Genomic DNA, 21,041 nt, shown 5'->3' with positions numbered 1-21,041 from the left:
CAGCCTCTGTGCGCGTGCGCGTCCGGCTTTTTTTTTTTTTTTTAAACCACACAAACACACACACACCACGTGACCCAAGACAACAGAAGCTCTTCCTTCTCCCGCCTCGGTCGTCATGGAGCCCCGTTCACAGTCCATGCCCGAAGCCCTGCCCCTTTACGTGTGACGTCAACGGTTGGCGTGCCACTTGGGGTCCCGCCCACTCGGGGAAGTGGAAAGGGGGAGGGGCTTGGCTGGTGGCTTTAGGGCGCCGCGAGACCAGGAAGCGGCGGCTGGGAGAGGGTCTCGCGGAGGGGGAGGGGTGCAGCCTAGTCGTCCCTGCCGTCCGCCCCGTGCCTGAGGACAAAAGCCGGTATATGAGGGGGAGGGGGAGGGGAGGGGAGGGGAGGGGGGCTAGGCCCCTCCCCCCTGGGCATGTTGCCTACCTTTATTGAGAAAGGAAGTTTGTGCTGCTGATATATAGATTTTTATATTGATTTATAGATTTTCATATTGATATATAGATTTTGGAGGTGGGGTGGTGGTGTCTGGTGCAGAGCCTTAAAAACAAAAAGGGATGGAGGGGGCGAAGAGAAGGTCTGGTGGGGAAGGGGCTCTGTTCTTATGCTTAATATTATTGCCATTAATATTAGTAATAATAATAGTGATTATAGTAAGTAGTAGTAGTAGCCACGAGTCAGAGTGGGTTTATGGTTAGAGTGCTTGTCTAGGAGTGGAGAGACCTGGGTTTAAAAACAGAGTGAATAGGGGCCAGTTATTGTCTCTCAGACTACCCTACCTCACAGGGTTGTTGTGATGGTGAAATGAGTGTAGGGGGGGGAAGGTTTGTGCTCTGGTTTTAGAGCAGCGTCCTGTGCATGTTTAGTGAGAAATAAGTCCTACCACTCTCAGCATGATGACTGGGGAATGCTGGGAGTTGCAGGATCTCAAAGTGCATAGGATGGCACCCTTAAGCTCCCTGGAAGAAACAGGTGTGTGTGTAAAAAAGTTTACAATCCACTGGTGTACTTCACTGAGAGTCCAGGGGATGGGCAGGAGGTTTGAAGAGGGTTAAGCTCTAGGGAGGAAGCTCCTAGGCCCTGGGATGTGAAAATATAGATTTGGTTTGTAAGTCTGGTACATTAATGAATGATCACTCCATCCTTCTCTCTCACTCACACACACACACACACACTCATGCACAACATTGTGTAGGTTGCCTTATGTGTGCATAATGTGGGTGGGTGTGAAACAAACTTAGCAGTTGAATCCCTTGAATATGTAAGTGCTTCTATGTTTTTAAACTTGCATTCTTCATGTGAAACACTTCTTTTGTGTGTTTCAGGTTTTTCTTACTGTGGGTTCGTTATCATCATGGGAGAGATTAAAATCTCTCCGGACTATAACTGGTTCAGAAGTACAGTTCCTCTTAAAAAGGTAGGTCTGTCTTTAATTTACTCTTTGACACTGAGCTAGCTCTAGGACGTGTATGTAAGAGGGCTTCTAACGCTGTGGAATCCGCACTTCAGTTGCAAACTGGGAGTGTAGTAAACAAGACCCTAGAGGTGGAAGCATATTTCATATCCTTAGGCAGCCAAGTTCTGTGTGTCCGTGTTATATGTGTGCCGTTTTGTGCAATGCTTTTGAGTGATCTGTGGTTTGTATTTAAGCATGTGCTGTATAGCCTGTCATGCATCATGAACTGCATTGTTGTATGGCTTCTAATGATTGAGAGCAGAGATTCACAGATCCAAGCTTCAACAAAATCTTGTTTGCCCTTATTTCAGGAGAATCATGCTAGGTACAGGTTTATAACATTTAAAAGTCCTCTTTCAGGAAGCTTGTGTTCTTCCTTATTGCAACCAAAACAAGGCTGTTTAGCTGTTTCACCTCTTCTCCTCCTGTCAATTTGATTATGAGGTGAGCGTGAATCATGTGGTGCCTATAAAGGTTTTATAAGCTTTATAACTGAAAAACAGTTTTCTGGTCTCCCTCACTATGAGGTAGAAGCGGCTTGGTGGGGCACAGGACCAGCAGTGCATATCAAAACATTTTGAATTTTTTACAAAGCAGCATTAACAAGCATGTGGATTGGGGTATCGGTAGACATTGTTTACCGGGACTTTCTAAAGGCTTTTCACAAGTCCCTCACTAAAGACTCCTGAGCAAGCTTAGAAGTCCTGGGATAAGAGGAAAGTTCCTCTTATAAATTACTTTCTGTTCCTTAAGCATTTACCAAAGATTAGGGATAAACGGTCAGTTCTCATAATGGAGAGTTATAAACCATAGGTTCCCCAAGGATCTGTATTGGGAGTAGTGCATTTTAACGTGTTTGTAAATGATCTGGAGTTAAGGATAAATAGCGAAGTAGCCCAGTGTGTGGGCTACCGCAAATTATTTAGGGTGGTTAAACTAAAAAGAAACAGCAAATATCTCTGAAATTATCTCTCCAAACTGGAGGAATGGTTATCAAAATGCCAAGTGCAGTTCAATGTAAGGAAGTGTAAAATAAGACACTTTGAGGCAGAAATAAATACATATATGTTGATGGGATCTGGGTTGGTGGTGACTGATCAGAAAAGGGGTTTTGGAGTTGTGGTGTGTGGTAGATGTGAAAAAAGCAAATTCCATGTTGGGGGTCATTAGAAAAGGCAGGGGAAATAAAAATGCCATAACCTGATTGCCTTTATACAAATCTATGGTGCGACCACACTTGAAATACTGTGTACAGTTCTGGTTATTCTGCTTCAAGAAGAATCTTGTAGAGTTGGAAAAGGTGCAGAAAAGAGCAACCAAAATTATCAAGGGGCTGGGGCAGTTCTCTTATGAGGAAAGGTTATAACGTTTGGGTTTGTTTAGCTTAGAAAAAAGCAGGGAGGTGTATAAAATCATATGAATTGTGGAGAAAGTGGATAGGTCTTCCTCTTTCAGAACCCAAGATAATCCAATGCAGCTAAATGGCAGGAAATTCAGGAAGTGCTTCTTTGCACAGTGTAAAGTTAAACCGTTGAGTTCCCTACCGCAAGGTATAGCCACTAATTCAGATGGAGGATAAATCTATCAACAGCTACTGATAATGTTAGCTGTGCAATATTTCCAGTATCAGAGGCATGAGCAGGAGGGTGCTATTGTGCTTGTGTCCTGCTTGTGGGAGTCTTGTAAACACCTGATTTGCCATTGTGGGAACAGAATGCTGGATCAGAGAGACCTTTGGTCTGATCCATAATGGCTTTTCTTTTTGTTTATTTATATAATTTATTTAAAATATTTATAGGCCTCCTTTCAGGGCAGGAGCCTTCCCAAGGCAGTGTGTAACACTAAAATACATATAATAATAATTAAAAAATGCAGTAATAAAGGCAGCAAAAGACCAAACTTCATCATAATTCAAGTCTTTAAAGTGCTTTAAACTGGGCTTGGAAACACATTAGTAACCAGTGCAACTGGGGGTCCTCAACACCAAATCTGAGACAACCTCCATCAGCTCAGGCAGGGAGACTGATGGGCAGTGGGGTGGACGGTACACCAGCAGAATCCCTAACCTGTTTCGGGTGCCCAACACAAAGTAGAGACACTCAAGACCTGCACTCGAATGGACAGGAAGCCTAGAGAGGGAGATCATGTTTTATAGACCACGGCAAACCTCCCCACCCACCCCAGGAGGGCAAAGCTGGGGGAGAGTAACCCCTCCCAGTTCACCCACCCTGGTCTCTGCGATACATATCAGGTTGGCCCCTCCATCCACAATCAGAACATGGACGGGGGAGATCTTGTTTTGGACTGACCTGGCATTCAGCAGCACCAAACCTGAGGGCAAGCTAGTAAGGCCGGCAGGAGCCATCTGGTTGGGGGAAGAACCAGAAGAGGGGAAAGTTGTAAGAAATCTAGCCCCTCTTTTTCTCAACCCTACCCCCCCCCCCAAATAGCAGACTTTATTCTACTGTGAAATCCCTCCCTTCCTTTTTAATATGCAGCTCATCCATCTGAATGACAGCAATGCAGATAACTGCTACTTAGCTAACCACATCAGAGGCAAACTTTCTCCTGCATTTTCAAAATCTGGGTGAAATGATAGAGTATGCAGTTGCAATTCTCCACCAGTTGAAGATACTATTCATGTATTGCTAGAATGATCTTTGTATAATGATCTCAGAACCAACTACATTCATTCGTTGTTAAGATCGTTCAAGGGAAGGCCATCCCTTGTTAAGGCTTGTTTCCTATTGTCTGATGCTAAGAAGTATGTACCCTTTAGAACTGTCAAATTCCTCATCAATGCTCTACAAATACATCCCACTATGTCCAAAAACTGAATGGAAAGCTATTCAACTCTTAATGGTTTGTTGGTGGAGTTTTAAATTGTATAGTGTTTTATTCTGTGTTTGTGTATAATGGCAATTCGCTAAGACACAATAAAGAACTTTACTTAGCTAACTATAAGGCAAACTTTCTCCTGCATTTTCAAAATCTGGGTGAAAGGATAGAGTATGCAGTTGCAATTCTCCATCAACTGAAGATACTATTCATGTACTGCTAGAATGGTCTTTGTATAATAATCTCAGAACCAAATACATTCATCGCTAAGATAGTTCAAGGGAAGGACATCCCTTATTAAGGCTTGTTTCCTATTGTCTGATGCTGAGAAGTATGTATCCTTTAGAACTTCCAAATTCCTCATCAGTGCTCTACAAATACATCCCACTATGTCCAAAAACTGAATGGAAAGCTATTCAACTCTTAATGATTTGTTGGTGGAGTTTTAAATTGTATAGTGTTTTATTCTGTGTTTGTGTATAATGGCAATTTGCTAAGACACAATAAAGAACTTTACTTAGCTGACCACAAGGCAAACTTTCTCCTGAACTTTCAAAATCTGGGTGAAAGAGTTCATTGTGGTGAATAGCAGGACTGGGAAGGCATCTTATGACTCCCTTGAGCCACCCAGCTGCCATACTGTGAATCAGCTGTGCCTTGTTTGGGAAAAGGAAATTTCTCCAGCAGAAGGCTTGAATGAACCCTACGTAGTTCATTCCCATCTCTGATATTGTTGGGTGGGCGGGCAGGGAGGAAGAGAATGAGTCTGCTTTTGGTTGCAAAAGGAAGAACATGTGTTTCTGAAAGCAGGAGTCTTTTTATACCGGTATCAAACTTGAGCACGGTGGGGGCAGAGGCCTCAAAACAAATGCATTTTCTCATCTTCGTGTAATTTCAGGCTTAATCAAAGATGATATTACAACAGTTATCCTGGATGCCGCCTTCTTACTTTTTTGAACCCACCAGCTCTTTAAAAAGCGACAAGACCTAATGGGAGAAGTCTTTAGGAACAGAAAGGCAGCTTCTGCAACCTGGTGCCCTCTGGATGTTTTGGGCTGCAGCGCCCAGCGTTCCTAACCATTGGCCACGCTGCCTGAGGCTGATGGGAGCCGAATTCCAAAATATTTGGAGGGTGCCACATTGGGGAAGGCTGTCTTAAAATAACAAAATAAGTTTAGATCTGTAAAAGCTCTAAAAAAAATAAGGATTGCTTATTTTTCAACTTTCCCAAAATTTCTCTCCCCCTTTTTTAAATCGCCTCAAAATTTCCAGAAATTCTACATCTTTAGGCATAGCTAGTACATTCATTGGAAGAAGAGTATTGCAGAATAGTGTTATAATGCATAAATCGTCTTAAAACTGGCACAGTTCAGGCCGCCGTTTTCGCCATTGGAAACTAATCAAAGTGACTTTTACAGGAATTTTCATTTGGTCATTCCACTGGTCCATGTAGCTCACTGATTGTCAATAGCTCCCTAGGAATTCAGGCAGGCGTGTTTCACAGCATTACCTGGAGAAGCCAAGAATTAAGCTGGGACCTCGTGACTGCAGGGCGTGCGCTCTACTCCCCAAGTACAGGGTGTCTAGAAAATGAGCACTTTCGTAGAATGTGGTGACCTTGCCATGTGAGTGTGCACACAGGAGACTAGTTCTGGCTGTGTGACAAGTACAGGCAAAATCTCGTGGCAACACTGCAGGAATCAAAATCGTTGTATGAACAGAAGCTAACACCTCCCATCAAGTATATTTGCTCTCAAACTGAGACGAGTGCTTTTGTTCAGTGGGCATACTGTCTGCAACCCAAGACTCTGATCCTGTTAACAAACAGAACGTTAACGAACATTTGTTCATCATTTTTATGAACAAATTTTGTGAGCTGCCCAGGGAGCTTCGACTTTTGGGTGGTATAAAAATGCAATAAATAAATAATAATCAAAATTGAAATAGATACTGGTCAGTGACTCCGGTGGTGGATTTGTTTTCTTCTTTTTTGGGTGAGCTGTAAAATGTTACTAGCAGCATGTGATCTTTCACATGCTCTGTCAAGTACAGCTCTTTATGTAGACTGAAGACATCCCGTTAACCATCCCTAAGGATTTCTGAAATATTTTTCTTTTTAAATGTCAACAGAGACGTTGAACGGTAGAGTTGGAGGGAAAGCTGAATTTTTGTTACTGTTTACAGCAATAAAAGTTCTGCAAACTTGATACTGAGTTAATGAAATGGGCATTTAAAGAGGGTTTTGTCATTGACTTTGGCTCAGTTCAGACAACACGTTTCTCTGCAGTAGTTTTAGAACTCCACAGTGGTGTTTTTACACCATTGTTGAGAAATGTGTTGTCTGACGGGAAAACACTCCACACTGAATATCCACACCGTACAGAGGAGAGTTCCTGCACAATCGTTGTGTTGCATGTTGTGTGGAGGGCTCCATGGAGTTTTCCATTGTGTTGATTTTTCCCACTGGCTACAGAGTTTCCTGGCAAGAGCAACAAGAGGAGCCGAGTGCCACTCTAGGAGAGCTGCTGGGATTGTTTTTTTTTTTTTTGCAGCAATGCCTGATGGGATACCATGGGGAGGACTGGGGGAGGAGAGAGGGTGGAGGAACTGTCAATCAAATGTTGCATCAAATGTCCAGCTGGACATCAGGAAAAACTTCCTGACTGTTAGAGCAGTGCGACGGTGGAATCAGTTACCTAGGGAGGTTGTGAGCTCTCTCGCACTAGAGGCCTTCAAGAGGCAGCTGGACAAGCATCTGTCAGGGATGCTTTAGGGTGGATTCCTGCATTGAGCAGGGGGTTGGACTCGATGGCCTTGGAGGCCCCTTCCAACTCTGCTATTCTATGATTCTATGAACTCCATGGTAGCCCACAGTGGTGGAGCTTAGAACATATTGTGTGGGGAGTACCTCCTAAAAACTCAACTGTTGAGTGGAGTTTTCACCAGGGTGGATAAAAATTAATGGTTGTTTTTTTTTAATCTTTTTAAAATTTAAATTAAATTTGATTTTTTTAAAATAAAATGATTTTTGAGGAAACATCTATCCAAAGGTAGTTTTCTATTTAAGATACATTATAGTCCAAAGGTTATTCATCATGAAATAAGGATTAGTTTTTAATTATGTAGCATGAGGCTGTATATTCATGCAGTGTTTAAATTTTTGGGTAAATGAATTCCATTCATCCATTCATTGTGAATGGATCTTCCAGAGGTTTCTGTAAGTTTATTGGGCAATTTTTCTATCTAGAAGATATTATCACAGCTGCTTGGTTTTACAGTTCTCAAAACTGTGAATTTGTGTCTGCGGAGTTCACAATCCCATTGTTCCATTGCAAATCTATGTACACAGAATCAACCTCTTACCTCTTAAGTGCTAAGTTTCAAAAAAATCAATGAATAGAGTGCACTTTTTTGGGGGGGGGGGAAGTCACATGATTAAATCGAGTCTTTCTGAGTAGTGATTTAAATCGCGTTTTAAATCATGATTTAAATCAAATTGATTTAAATCAAATCCACCCTGGTTTTCACACTGCCTTGACTAACATGTTGTCTGAACTGAGCCTTTATGTATTTATTACCGTGACTTGTATCCTGCCTTTCAAGATAGAAATCCTTCCAAGGCAGCTTACAAGTAAGATAAAGATACATTAATTAAACCACTCTAATCAACGTTAAATTAAACAAAACCGCCCATCAGGATCAATCTCACGGAGTTGATTGTTTAAGATCCTATGGCTCAAGAGAAGTGCAGTTAGAGCCGTGGGCTGAGGTGGTCCTTGCCTTCCTGCTGCCTCCTCCGCCTCTTCTTCTTCTCTACAGGATGAGGACGGTCCTTATTCATATTTCAAAATACTATGTAACGATCTTATTGAGATTAAACATGTAATGTTTTTAAACTTCTGTCAGTAGTTGGAGTCAAATATATCCTGGCAGTGCTAAAAATCAAAAACAAACACAAACTTTTGTTGAAATCTTCCACAACTTCGTGTTCCTCATATTCCTCAACCGTGATGAGATTTTAATTACCGTATCTCCCCCTCTTCCGCTTTTAAATCTTGTCAAAACTGTTCTGTGAATTGGCGTCTATTGCATTGTGCATTTCCGAATAAAGTAGGCACAGAATGCACATCGGTGTATTTGAACAAAAATAAAGCACTTCTAATATTCTTCTTACAGGTTTTTGAAAGTTGTTCCTCATCTTCAGAATAATGTTTAAAATAAAATGCCATCAAAATGGAACACTTAATTTGGGCTGGAATCCTATATATACTTTCTTGGGAGCGAGTTGCATTGAACTCAGTGGGGCTTGCTTGTGAGTAGACATAGGTTTACATCTGAGTATAGCAGCATGGGAAATGTTTTGCTGCCTAAAGTGACTGCATTAAGAGCATACCTTTATAAACCAGTAATTGTCTCATCCTAGTGACTTCTCAACACTGATTGAATTTGGATATGACTTGTCTGCCATGTTGTTTTGTTGCTTAACCCACAGTGTCTAGAAAAGGAAGTTGGCTGTGAGGTTTTTGTCCTCTGAACCCTCAAGGACAAAACTACCCCCACCCCATGTATTTTCAGTCCCATGATTTGATTGTAAGAATTGAGGAAGCAGGGAGAGTTTGACTTCTGAATATTTGAGATTTGCATGTGTTCTTGATGTTGGTTCTGTTTCAGAGTAGAATGTCTCGATGCTCACGTGATTTATTTCCATCCTGTTTTCAGACAGCAGGTATAAGTGATGCTTGCGTTGGGTACATGAACTTCTCTACGACCTGTGTTGTTTCAGCAAAGTGGCATTTTTGGATCCAAAACTATACTATCAGGAGCAGTCTAATAGTAGTTGTGGCAGAGAGAAGGGAAGGAAATTATTTTCTTAAAACGCTTCTGAAACTCAGTCTGAATTTGGCACTGCGGTACATAATTATTTAATATCTCTTGCCTTGCAGTAAAGTCGCAGGAGCTGATAAAATATGAGGTATTGTGTCCACTGCTTGTGGATAATACTTTGTATTGGCAGGTTATGTGGTATCAGTTATAGAGCTAGCAAAGCAGTTGATTATCTTTCACAGCTGTGATTCTGTTTCGAGATAATGTTGGTAGGCAGTGCAAACATCAGAAGCTACAAATTGAGGCTACATTTAAAAGCTTTTTTACTTGCAAAGTGAAATAGTTAAGAGATGTTCTGGAGTGGTTTCTGGTGTCTTGTGGGGTGGTTGTTAGCATATATCACCACCAATCCTTGTGGATGCAAACAAGGATTTAAAATAATGATAATACAGTGAATCATATTTCGTTGTATGATGTTATGTAATAGCCACTGTCAGTGGGGAGTGCTTGCTGAGGTCTCTCTCAAGTTCACCGCATTTGAGAGCACATGTTACAGAAAATTTCCCAGATGTGGTGAAGCACAATCTTCATGTGGGGAAAATGCCACATTTCATACGCTATACTTGGCCATGTTGTTATCAGAATAATCCTGTTATAGAAATGCCGTACTAAGTATGCAAGTGTCTCGCTCAAAGCTACTTGGAGTAGCTGGTAAAAGAACGTAGGCCTGGATCCAAAGAGTTACTTCCCGTAAGCAGCAAACACCTCCATGCTTTAATAAAAACTGCTTTTTGAGGAAAGAATAGAAGACAGGCTTGGTTCAAGGAAAACCTAATGGACTTGGAGCACCTTTCACAGTGGCTGTACAAATACAGTTATCTGCATCAAAGGTAGCTGTTGCTAAGGAATGATCATCTTTCCTTCTCTAAAATTGTTTTTGCAGATTATAGTAGATGACGATGACAGTAAAGTTTGGTCACTCTATGATGCAGGACCCCGGAATATCCGGTGCCCTCTTATATTTCTCCCACCCGTCAGCGGAACTGCAGATGTGTTCTTTCAGCAGATCTTAGCCTTATCTGGATGGGGCTACAGAGTCATTGCTGTGAGTATCTTCAACACAACTCCATCTGAATTTGCCACTACGGTACATAATTATTTCACATCTCTTGCCTTAAAGTAAAGTCACAGGAGCTGATAAGATATGAGGTATTGTGGCCACTGCTTGTAGATACAACTCCCCTGTTAAAACAGCTGCACTGGCTTCCAGTTTTTCCCCAGGCACAATTCAAAGTGCTTGTTATGACCTATAAAATCCTATACGGCTCGGGTTCAGGTTATCTGAAAGACTGTATTCTCCCATATAAGCCTGCCCATGCTTTGAGATCTTTAGGGGGAGGTCTTTCTCTCGGTCCCACCACCATCACAGGCACATCTGGTGGGAACGCGGGACAGGGCCTTCTTGGTGGCTGCTCCAGGGTTCTGGAACTCCAGAGAAGCTAGACTGGCTGCCTCCTTGATGTGCTTCTGGAGGCAGGCACAATCTTTTTTGTTCCGGGAGGCCTTAATAGTCTGGACCTCTGTCTATGCATAGGACTCTTAAAATTGTTATGTGTATTTTAAATGTTTTAATATCGAAGCGTATTTAGTTATATTTTTAACTTTTGTATATTTCTGTTTGTAGATTTTAATTGTATATGTTTTAATTATGTAAAGCTGCCTTGAGGCCCAGCTTTGGGCAAAAGGCAGGATATGAATAAATATAAAGATAATAATAATTAATAAATAATAATAATAATTATAATTTAAGCAGATTCCTAACCTAAACTTAAAACTAGCTTTTTATGTGTTCTTAAGGCCATATGAAATGAGCTAGATTTCATCTCAGGATCCCGGCTTCTGTCCCTTTTAAAATTGCACATAGATATTTTTTTTCTAGTGTGCCTACGTTGCCTGTATGCGTATGTCTCTTAAACATAATATGAACACTGATACTGACTTTTCAGTTTGCTTCAGCCTTGGTGTTCTTTTCAATGGGAAATCATACCTCTGTAGCAAGATGTCTTTTCTCAGCACCATCTAATCCTTCTTGGCGATTCAGATTATGAATACAGGCGATTCCATTATAAAAATGGCCTAAAAGTGTGGGTTGTGCATACCTTGGGAGATCTTTCTGCTTCTCCTCAGCCTGTAGTGATAGAAGGCTGATCACAGACATTCTTCTATTATGGTTCCAAGTACCAATTTCATACATAGGAGCTAGGCTTCTTGGAACTCTCTTCCACTGGAGATTCACTAAACCAGTGGTTGGAAAACCTTGATTGGGCTGCATTTTAGAGCCTTATGATCTCTGGGCTATTATAATGAGCCCCGAGACCTTGTGACAATGATCACAATGTAGAACATGAATAAACTTCTGAAAACGTCGAACATGACTGACGCCTGCAAGCACGTGTTACAAAATTCTCCTCCGAAGTATGTTTGGGTTCAACAGTGCTGTTCTTTGTGAGCAACTGTATTCTAATTTTCCTGCTGCCTTTAAAGAATTTTAGGGGGGCAGTGGGTAAAACTGCAAATAATTAAACATTGAAATCCAGACTTGGCCAGGAGTTGTATTAAAGTTTTCATCAGAGAACAATAGCATTTCAGTTGAGCTGGGATTATAGGACCCTGCTCCCTAGCACAAGATGGGATTTATTTCCCCATTTAGGATGCAAATGCATCTCTTAAGTTGCCAGCTGGCTTCGAAGTTGCCACTGCCACAGGTGCCAAAAGGTGCAAGGAAGCTAAAATTGTGTATTTATACTTCTGATTATCTTTTCCATAGTTAACCTACCTTTCTAATTATTTCAGTTGCAGTATCCAGTTTACTGGGAAATTTTTGAGTTCTGCGATGGATTCAGAAAACTGTTAGACCATCTTCAGCTGGATAAAGTTAGTGCCCTGAGATTGACAAATAGCCTGTGCTTACAGTAAAAATGTTAGGTAAAAAGCCTAGAGTTTATTAAGAATAACATGAATTGCTCCATCAAAGGGAGAAACACTCCGGATCAATTTCGTAGCTTTTCAGGCCCACTTGTAATAAATACTGTAGGGTGCAATCCTATGCATGCTTAGCCTGGCTGTCTGGGGCATGCTGGTAGTTGTAGGGTACTTGGGATATTTTTATTTATTTATTTATTTATTTATTTATTTATTTATGGATTTTTATGCCGCCATTCAGCCAAAAAAGGCTCTCACGGCGGCTTACAAAAGTATTTCTTGACAGTCCCTGCCCACAGGCTTACAATCTAAAAGACATGACACAAAAGGAAAGGGGATTGGGAGGGAGGAGGAGGAGGGGGGAAAGGAAAGCAAATTCAGGCACTACAATCTTAGTTGGAAAGTTCAGCAGTTGCAATTGGTAGCAGGAGGGAGGGGGCTCTCAGCTGGAGCTGGACCCAGGCACGGTGGAGAGGTGCCTGGCTGCTGCTTCCTCCCTCATGGTGGCCTCTGCAGAGACAGTTGGTAGCAGGAGGGAGGGGGCTCTCAGCTGGAGCTGGACCCAGGCATGGTGGAGAGGTGCCTGGCTGCTTCTTCCTCCCTCACTGGTGGCCTCTGCAGAGCCATATATATATATATATATTATATATCATCCTTCATCAAAAAAAGGCCCAGGGTGGTTTACCAAAAAATAAATAAATAATGTATGTATTTCCACCAAACAGAGCTTGCTTTATTTCTGTGAGTACAATTGTGCTTGAGCATAATTGATAAGACTTCAGAAAATGTCAGGTGATGAGGGAGGAAATAATTTTATTTGGAGTCATTTATTTCTGTATAAATACTCTGAGAGCTGATAGAACGTAGTCGCTGAGAGTGATGTATGAAGCAGAAATTCCCTGGTTTGAATCTCCTGCCATGAACTCTCACCATGTTGACCAAGGCAAAGCACCCTCTTGGCTTTCCATCCTCAGTGTGGTGAGAATTCTAGGTAGCTTTCAAGTGCTTTGAACGTTAAAATATAATAAATAACATATTTATTACTATTAATAGAACACAATTAAGCATTAGCGGAATTCGTCTAAGGCATCTTTGCTTTTAAATTAGGTTCACCTCTTTGGTGCATCTTTGGGGGGCTTCCTTGCTCAGAAATTTGCCGAATACACCCACAAATCTCCCAGGGTCCAGTCCCTGATTCTGTGCAACTCTTTCAGTGATACCTCAATTTTCAACCAGACCTGGACAGCAAACAGGTGAGAAGCAGACAAAACATATCTGCTATAGCTTCTTTTTTTTTTAAAGTAAAGCTAAAATATAATTCCTTGTCTATCGTTTATGAATATTAGGATAAGCAAACTAATAGCAACTACACCTTGGCCTTTGAAAAGCTGTCTTCTGTTTTGTTTTTAAACCAAGTACTGCTCCGCTTTGCAGAATTAGCTTTTAGAATCCATAAATGCTCTCTGCATTCATAGAATCATAGAATAGCAGAGTTGAAAGGGGCCTATAAGGCCATTGAGTCCAACCCCCCGCTCAATGCAGGAATCCACCTTAAAGCATCCCTGACAGATGGTTGTCCTGCTGCCTCTTGAAGGCCTCTAGTGTGGGAGAGCCCACAACCTCCCTTGGTCATTGGTTCCATAGTCGTACTGCTCTAGTAGAATAAAACCTTCTTTGATCATGTTAATGCAAACTATTAACAAGTCCAGGCTTTAATTTTGAGGGAGTGCTCTGTGTGTGTGTGTGCACGTGCAAACAAGAAATACAACCAGAGCTTTGTATGTAATGTTTCACATGACAATCCAATGTTTCTCCTGGAGGCAGGGTAAAGTGACCAAAATTGCCTTATATTCATATCATTTCAGCTTTTGGCTACTGCCTGCTTTTATGCTGAAGAAAATAGTTCTTGGTAACTTCGCGTCTGGCCCTGTCGACCCTGAAATGGCTGATGGAATTGATTTCATGGTTGATAGGGTAAGGATTCCTAAATGTCAAACAGATAATTGTGTGATTTGGTTCTAAAGTTTTGCATGCTGAAAACACACCTAATATTGGATATTTTCTTCTCTCTTCATTCCCTTTTTCTTCTTTGTTATGTATTTTACATTGTAAGTCTAGAGGCAGGGGGACAGTCTTGTTTTTATTGATCTGGTTTGCATTTTAACAAAACGTAGGTTGTTGAGAAGACAAGTGGGAGTACGTGAGTGTGCTGGTTCTTGGCCACCTGTCTGATCCCGCTGAGTTAAACAACCCAGGGATGGTTTATTGTGATGTCTGAACACGGTACTCTGGGTTGCCCGGGGAGAGACAACCCAGACTTCCAGCTCATGTTTAAAGCTGCTGTGGGAGCCTTTTTAGCTGAAAAGCAAAGCAAAATATGCTTTTAATAAATGAGCTTATTGCATACTGTGGGTATTTCTTTACTGCCCCATTTCAAGCTAAATTCATAATCTTCCGATGTTTTTATCTATTTTAAATTTCCGAAAGCTGGAAACCCTGGGCCAAAGTGAGCTTGCTTCAAGACTTACTCTCAATTGCCAGAATTCCTACGTGGAACCTCATAAAATCAGAGACATTCCTGTCACTATCATGGATGTAAGTAGTATCTTTCTTAGCATTTGGGTGATGTGGGATTGGAATTGGCGGGGCGGGGCGGAGAGCACTGATCGAGGATAATCCATGATGATGCGAAGTTCCATAAAAAAAAGAGAATGTAGAGCAGAGTGGGCATACGCTTGGTTTACCATGGCCTCTCTCTCTGGCCTCAGCTAGACCATGGGGTTTTACAGCGACGATCTCGTGATTTTATGATCGCGAGATCGTCACCCTGGTCTACACGTGGCTCGTGAAATCGCGCCCGCCATTTTGTTGTTGTTGTTGTTAAACCGGACGGAGTGCATGAGCGAAAAATGGTAAGTTTTTTTTAAAAAAAATTACTTTCCCTGCTACCCCCACCCCCGATGGGCACAGAGCTCCTGAGGACCTCTGCGCTCCATGTGCAGTTCCCGGCTCCTCACATTTACTCGCGAGGAGCTGGGACTACACCGCGACGCCTGGCTGCACGTTCTGTGGTCTCAGGATCAGCCCAAGACCGCAGAAAAAGCGGGTTAGAAGTGTAGGACGATATCCTGGGGAAAGGAAGGGATCATCTCTCCCTGCTTCCAGGATCCCATGTGTCATGTGAACGCATAGGGATGATCCCAGAATATCGGCCCGTCTAGCTGCCTCTCTCTCTCTCTCTCTCTCTCTCTCTCTCTCTCTCTCTCTCTCTCTCTCTCTGTGTGTGTGTGTGTGTGTGTGTGTGTGTGTGTGTATCAGTGCCTTGAGATCCATCATCACCCAGAGCCAGTTGCAAAATGGCACCTGGGGGCGAGGTGGGGGCAGAAATGGTTACGAAATGACAACATGGGCTGGAGTCTCCTGCTGCCCTACTATGAGTCATGCTATCTAGTAGTTTTACTTCTGAGTATATGCATATGATTGCTGTTGGCGTCAGAGGATGTTCAAGTGAATACAGTCCTCAGAAACTCCCTCCCTCTCTCCTTTATTTTCAAATGATAAACATATATAGAAACCCCCCCCACTTGAAATGTATTTGTCCCTGTGCTCAGAACACTTGGCTTTGCTTCCATAGAGGGAGAAAGTAGAGTTGATCATTCCTGAGAGTTGGAGGAGAAGACGCCAGGGAATCTAGAGTGAACAACGAGGAGAATATAAGGCGCTCAAGCAAAATATTTACTTGGTGGAGGGGAAAGAATGAAACGAGGAAAAATAAACTATATTGGTCACCCCCTTGCAAATCCGTTCACAGGTGCCAACGATATTATTTTCGACAGAGTGCCTGATTTTTTGGGGGTGGGGGAGGTGGCTGAACAGTGGAGGGAAGAGAAGGAGGCAGACAAAGAAAAGAAACACTCCCAGGTTTTACACAAGTGGAAAAAGAATGAAGAGGAAAGGCAGGAAAGGGGGGTGGGGGTGGGCAGGGCCACCTCTCTCTTGTATCCCCAAATCTCACTGTTGCCCCAGCATTCCTTCACTTAAATTATTGCAGTACGTAGCCATATTACCAGTTTATTGTATTTAGCAACCAGCCATTATAGTTTCATATAGATGTGTTACATTCATTCATTCATTCATTCCCTTGGTCTTTGCGCGCAAGAGCAGGGCCCACACAAGACATTTAGCAGTTCTAAAAGTTACCCAGCCGCTGTAGATATCTCCAAATTCGTTGGCCTGGCAGTGACCTCAGCTTTGGGAGAACATGGTTGGAGTCTATAAAGGAGGGAAAACCTAATTCTCATGGGGCCTTTTGCAGTCAGAGGCATGTCCTCAAACTGAATTCCGCGGCCAAGCTTCTAAAGAGACAAGACTCCACACTGGATTGCCTTGGATTGCAGAAGATGGTTAGTGTTGATCAACTGACTTTTCTAGGTATTTGACCAGAGTGCTCTTTCCACTGAAGCAAAGGAAGAGATGTATAAGCTGTATCCCAATGCCAGGAGAGCCCACCTCAAGACGGGGGGCAACTTCCCTTATCTCTGCAGAAGCGCTGAAGTAAATCTCTATATCCAAGTAAGTCTACACCTTAATTTTTTCTCCTCCTCTCAGCGCTAGGTTGGGAATGCAAAGCTTTGCCTGCATTGTCGGGGTGGTGAGTGATAGGAAGGAGAGCTTTATATGAACACAGTGGTGTTGTATTTGCTGGTGAGATACCAGTTGAGCGAAGTAGAGGTTGTTATTTCTTAAATTCCCGCAATGTCCTGTTGCTAGAGGCAGACATGTTGCATGAATGGGAGAAAAGAAAAGTGACGAGAGGGCTTTCTCTAATTGGGCAGAGAGAGAGGTGACAGGACTCTGAGAAAATGGATGTCCTTCTCCTCCCCCACCCCCAATAAACGGGTAACACCATGTCAAAGTTCCATGGCACTTCCAAATGACCCTCATTTGCAGTGACTGCGGAGTCCATTTGGTTCCAACTAGATGTGGCGTCTCCAGTGTGGTGCCCACGGACACCAATGTGTCCACGGACACTTCTCAGTCTTGGGGCACCCTCCAGGCTCCCTACCCCCTCCTTATTTCAATTTTATTAAGACTTTTAAAATTATTGATTATTTTTTTTAATTGGGGAGCTGGCATGTGACATGGCAAAGTGAGGCCCTCTAGTGCCATTTTCATTTTGGTTCAAAAGAGTGGGTTTGCGTTTTGGAGCTCAGCCTCAACCTCTGGCTTGTACTTCGGTTCTTGGGCAAGTTACTTTTCTTTAACTCTTGCCAGTTCATCTTCTGGGAAATGGGTATTTCCCCACCGGCCATGCTCACAATGGCAGCCATTTTATGAATGGACAAGGCCACTCTTTGTGAGAGCATCCACAACTTTCCCTCAAAATTCCAGGGAAGTGCTCACTGTCCCAAAAAGGTTGCCCCACCCCACCCCTGTGTTCTAGACACACCAGATATTTCTAATTATGCTCTCTCTCTCAAAATACTAGAACCTGGGGTCATCCCGTGAAACTGATTGGTGGGAGATCCAGGACAAATAAAAGGAAGGACTTCTTCACACAGCGCATAGTTAAATTTTGGAACTCACTACCACAAGATGTGGTGATGGCCACCAATCTGGATGGCTTTAAAAGGGGGTTGGATAAATTCCTGGAGGCGAAGGCTGTCCATGGCTACTAGCCCTGGTGGTTGTGTGCTATCTCCAGTATTCGAGGCAATAAGCCTGTGTGCCCCAGTTGCTGGGGAACATGGGCGGGAGGGTGCTGTTGCACCATGTCCTGCTTGTTCTGGTTGGCCACTGTGTGAACAGAGTGCTGGACTGGATGGACCCTTGGTCTGATCCAGCATCAGGACTCTTCTGATGTTCTTATGCTGTTGGTGAGGGCTCTGGGAGAGCTTTTAACATTTTTCCAGACTGCCACGTATGCTTTCGTATAAGCGCTGTACCCATTGCTGAACACAGGAAGCTGCATTTGGCTGTAGTTCCGCATGGGTTGAGCAGGGCTTTAAATCTGTTGGGGAAGTGTGAGTCCGTACTACTTTGGCTATTCATCTTTCCCATAGGTACATTTACTTCAGTTCCACGGAACCCGATACGCTGCAATTGACCCGTCCATGGTCAGTGCGGAAGAACTTGAAGTCCAGAAAGCCAAGCTCCAAGCTAGCAGTGAGCAAGAAAAGCAGCCATTGTAGTTCCTGGACTTGCGGAATCGCTTCATTCAGAGGGTTGTACTTTTCCTTTGTTTCTTGCAGTCTTCCTTTACAATTGCATCTTTCAAGTCTCTTGTTTTCCTTACAACTAAACCGGTTAGAACTGTGTCCTTAAACTAAGCTGGACCAATTTCATTAAATGAAATACACCCATGGACACTTGGGTCGCATCACTATTCACGAGCTAAATTCAGATGATCAAAGCGAAGGATGCAACTTTAGAAGACTCATTTAAAAACAACAACTATCTAAGACAAACTTTTGCTACCAAAGCCTTCACACTATTGTGTTCTTAAAGAATATAATCTTTTTTAATATAAATATATATATCTCCATGCAGAGAGGGGTGTTTGTGTATCATGAGCAAATTATGGATGTCTGAAAGTTCATTTATAATTTGATTATTTAGTTTAAAAAACTATGTTGAAGTGCCAATGTTGCTGTTACTTTTCTTTATATACTGTTGCCAGTTAGTGACTTCATTTGAGATCAAAGCATACTTTTTTTGTTTTGTTTTGGTAAAATTGCATTGCTATCTACATTTTTTGAATAAAATTTCAGTTGAAAAAGGTATTATGATAACGGATCTGTCCTCATAGCTCTACACAGATATTTAATACCCAAAGACAGTCTTCCATTTCTGCACCAAAATATATAACATGTGAGTACCGTATTTCTTCGATTGTAAGACACCATCGATTGTAAGACGCACCCTAATTTCAGTACCACCAACAGGAAAAAAAACACCTAAGACACACCCGAGATTCTAAGACGCAGCCCATTTTTAGAGATGTTTATATGGGGGGAAAAGTGTGTCTTAGAATTGAAGAAATAGGGTAGTTCAATCGACCCAGGGTTTCTGGTGCAGAAGCTACTTCAGGTTCTGATGAGAGATGCGGATTTCGCTTAATTAATACAAAACAAAACATGAATTGCTTAAGGGAAAAAATCGTTTATTTGAAAATCAGATGCTTAAACACTGTTTAAAAAATACAAAACTTCATGACAATTTTAAGAAAAGTGTACTGTCATTGTTTACGCACAGCCACTATCCTGCCAGTGTTGAATGAAAAGCACGTGCTGTTTTGAAGACTGTCCACCTGCAGAGCATCTTAATATCTGAAGTTGACACACTTTCCCTGTAGTGAATTTGTAGCTGTCTATATGCTAAAGAGAAGATGCTGGCCCTCCAGCTAATCTCCATGTGCATAGCTGAGGTGTACGAAACAAGAAGTTAACATGGATTACAAAAGTATTGGCTTTGTTGTAAATTAGTTTCCCCTTAACTTAGCATGAAGGCTTAAATCAACCCTTCCCTGCTAATCTTCACGTGAATTGAATAAGCTCCTCCCCCTACAGAAACAGGGTGCATTTAACCAGTCACATTTGGGTATCGCTCTGAAAAAGTACGGAACTGCTGTTTAGAGCGAACACAGTAGCTGCCCGGTGTTTATCAGGAACTATATTCTTGTGCAGGGTTTCAGTTGACATGATTGCTATTTCATTTATTGCAGAAAAGGTGCTGGCAAGTTGCATCTTCCTGTAACATTTGACAAGTGTTGTGCCTAAAAAATATGCAACGCATGTGCACCAGGTGTGTGTGTAATTGCATCTTGTACCAGTACAGATGCCATTCAAGAGTTAACAGGAAAGATGCACTAAAAAACAGGTGGACAGGCTCTGCTTTAATGTATGCTGTACCTTTCTCAATGGAGCCATTGTGGTGTAGTGGTTAGAGTGTTGGACTTGGAGTCGGGAGATCCGGGATCTAGTCCCCACTGGGCGACTTTGGGCCAGTCACAGACTCTCAGTCCAAACTACCTCACAGGGTGGTTGTTGTGAGGATAAAATGTGGAGGAGGAGGACTCTGTTCGCCCCCTTGGGTTCCTTGGAGGAAAAAGGCAGGATATAAATGCAATAAATAAATAAATTTTAGGACTCCACGGTGCTGTTTTTACACAATTGAGAAATCTGTTGTCTGGAGGGAAAACTCCACACAACGATGGCGTTTTTTTTGGAAAACGCTCCACACAGAATATCCACACTGTTCAGAGGAGAGTTTTTGCACAACCGTTGTGTGGCGGGTTCCATGGAGTTTTCTGTTGCTTTGAGTTGACTTTTCCCACTGGCTACAGAGTTCCCTGGCAAAAGCAGCGAAAGGAGCAAGTGCCACTCTAGGAGAGCGGCTGGGATTGGTTTTTTTTGCAGCAATGGCTGATGGGATACCATCAGGAGGACTGCGGGAGGAGAGAGGGTGGAGGAACTGTCAATCAAACGTCATGTTGCCTTTTACTCAACTCCACGGTAGCCCACAGTCACACAGCGGTGGAGTTAGAACATGTTGCGTGGGGAGTACCTCCCAAAAACTCAACCGCTGAGTGGAGTTTTCACACTGTGTTGACTAACGTGTTGTCTGAACTGTGCCAGTATCTCTGCAGTCAACAAAAAAATAGTTAAAAGGGGATTGTCAAGGACAATTAAGAACCTTGGGCACAATCCAACCAAAGTGAAACAGCTATCTTAATCAGCCTTATTGGAGTCAATGGGGCTTGAGTGTTTAACTTCAACTGGTCTGTGCCCATAGTGTGTGTGTGTGTGGTGGGGGCAGAAGAAGAAATCAAGTAAGCAAAACATCCAATGAAATGTGCACAAGGGACGATGGGCTGAGAGGAAAATGCACCTTCATGACAATTCTTTCTGTTTTTAAAAATAAATTATATCTACATGAATAGG

General features: G+C 42.5%; 1 protein-coding gene across 1 annotated transcript; it reads left to right on the top strand.

The window, feature by feature from the left end:
• The first annotated feature begins 256 nt into the window (after positions 1 to 256).
• SPG21 (SPG21 abhydrolase domain containing, maspardin) lies at positions 257 to 18,881 on the top strand. Its single transcript, XM_063142370.1, has 9 exons — positions 257 to 352; positions 1,325 to 1,416; positions 10,061 to 10,222; positions 11,971 to 12,051; positions 13,207 to 13,352; positions 13,965 to 14,073; positions 14,587 to 14,694; positions 16,531 to 16,671; positions 18,162 to 18,881. Exons 2-9 carry the CDS (start codon positions 1,354 to 1,356, stop codon positions 18,288 to 18,290), a joined length of 939 nt encoding a protein of 312 aa, XP_062998440.1. The 5' UTR covers positions 257 to 352; positions 1,325 to 1,353; the 3' UTR covers positions 18,291 to 18,881.
• Positions 18,882 to 21,041: the final 2,160 nt, after the last annotated feature.

Source organism: Elgaria multicarinata, chromosome 16, assembly GCF_023053635.1.
Source record: "Elgaria multicarinata webbii isolate HBS135686 ecotype San Diego chromosome 16, rElgMul1.1.pri, whole genome shotgun sequence".
Lineage (NCBI taxonomy): Eukaryota > Metazoa > Chordata > Lepidosauria > Squamata > Anguidae > Elgaria > Elgaria multicarinata.
Note: the sequence above shows the minus strand (reverse complement) of the source record. Positions and strands in the feature narration are given on the sequence as shown.

Coding starts and splice junctions, on each gene's coding strand:
- SPG21 (XM_063142370.1), top strand. CDS start 1,354: ATGGGAGAGATTAAAATCTCTCCGGACTATAACTGGTTCAGAAGTACA. Junction 12,052..13,206: donor ACCATCTTCAGCTGGATAAA/GTTAGTGCCCTG, acceptor CTTTTAAATTAG/GTTCACCTCTTTGGTGCATC. Junction 14,074..14,586: donor TTGATTTCATGGTTGATAGG/GTAAGGATTCCT, acceptor AATTTCCGAAAG/CTGGAAACCCTGGGCCAAAG.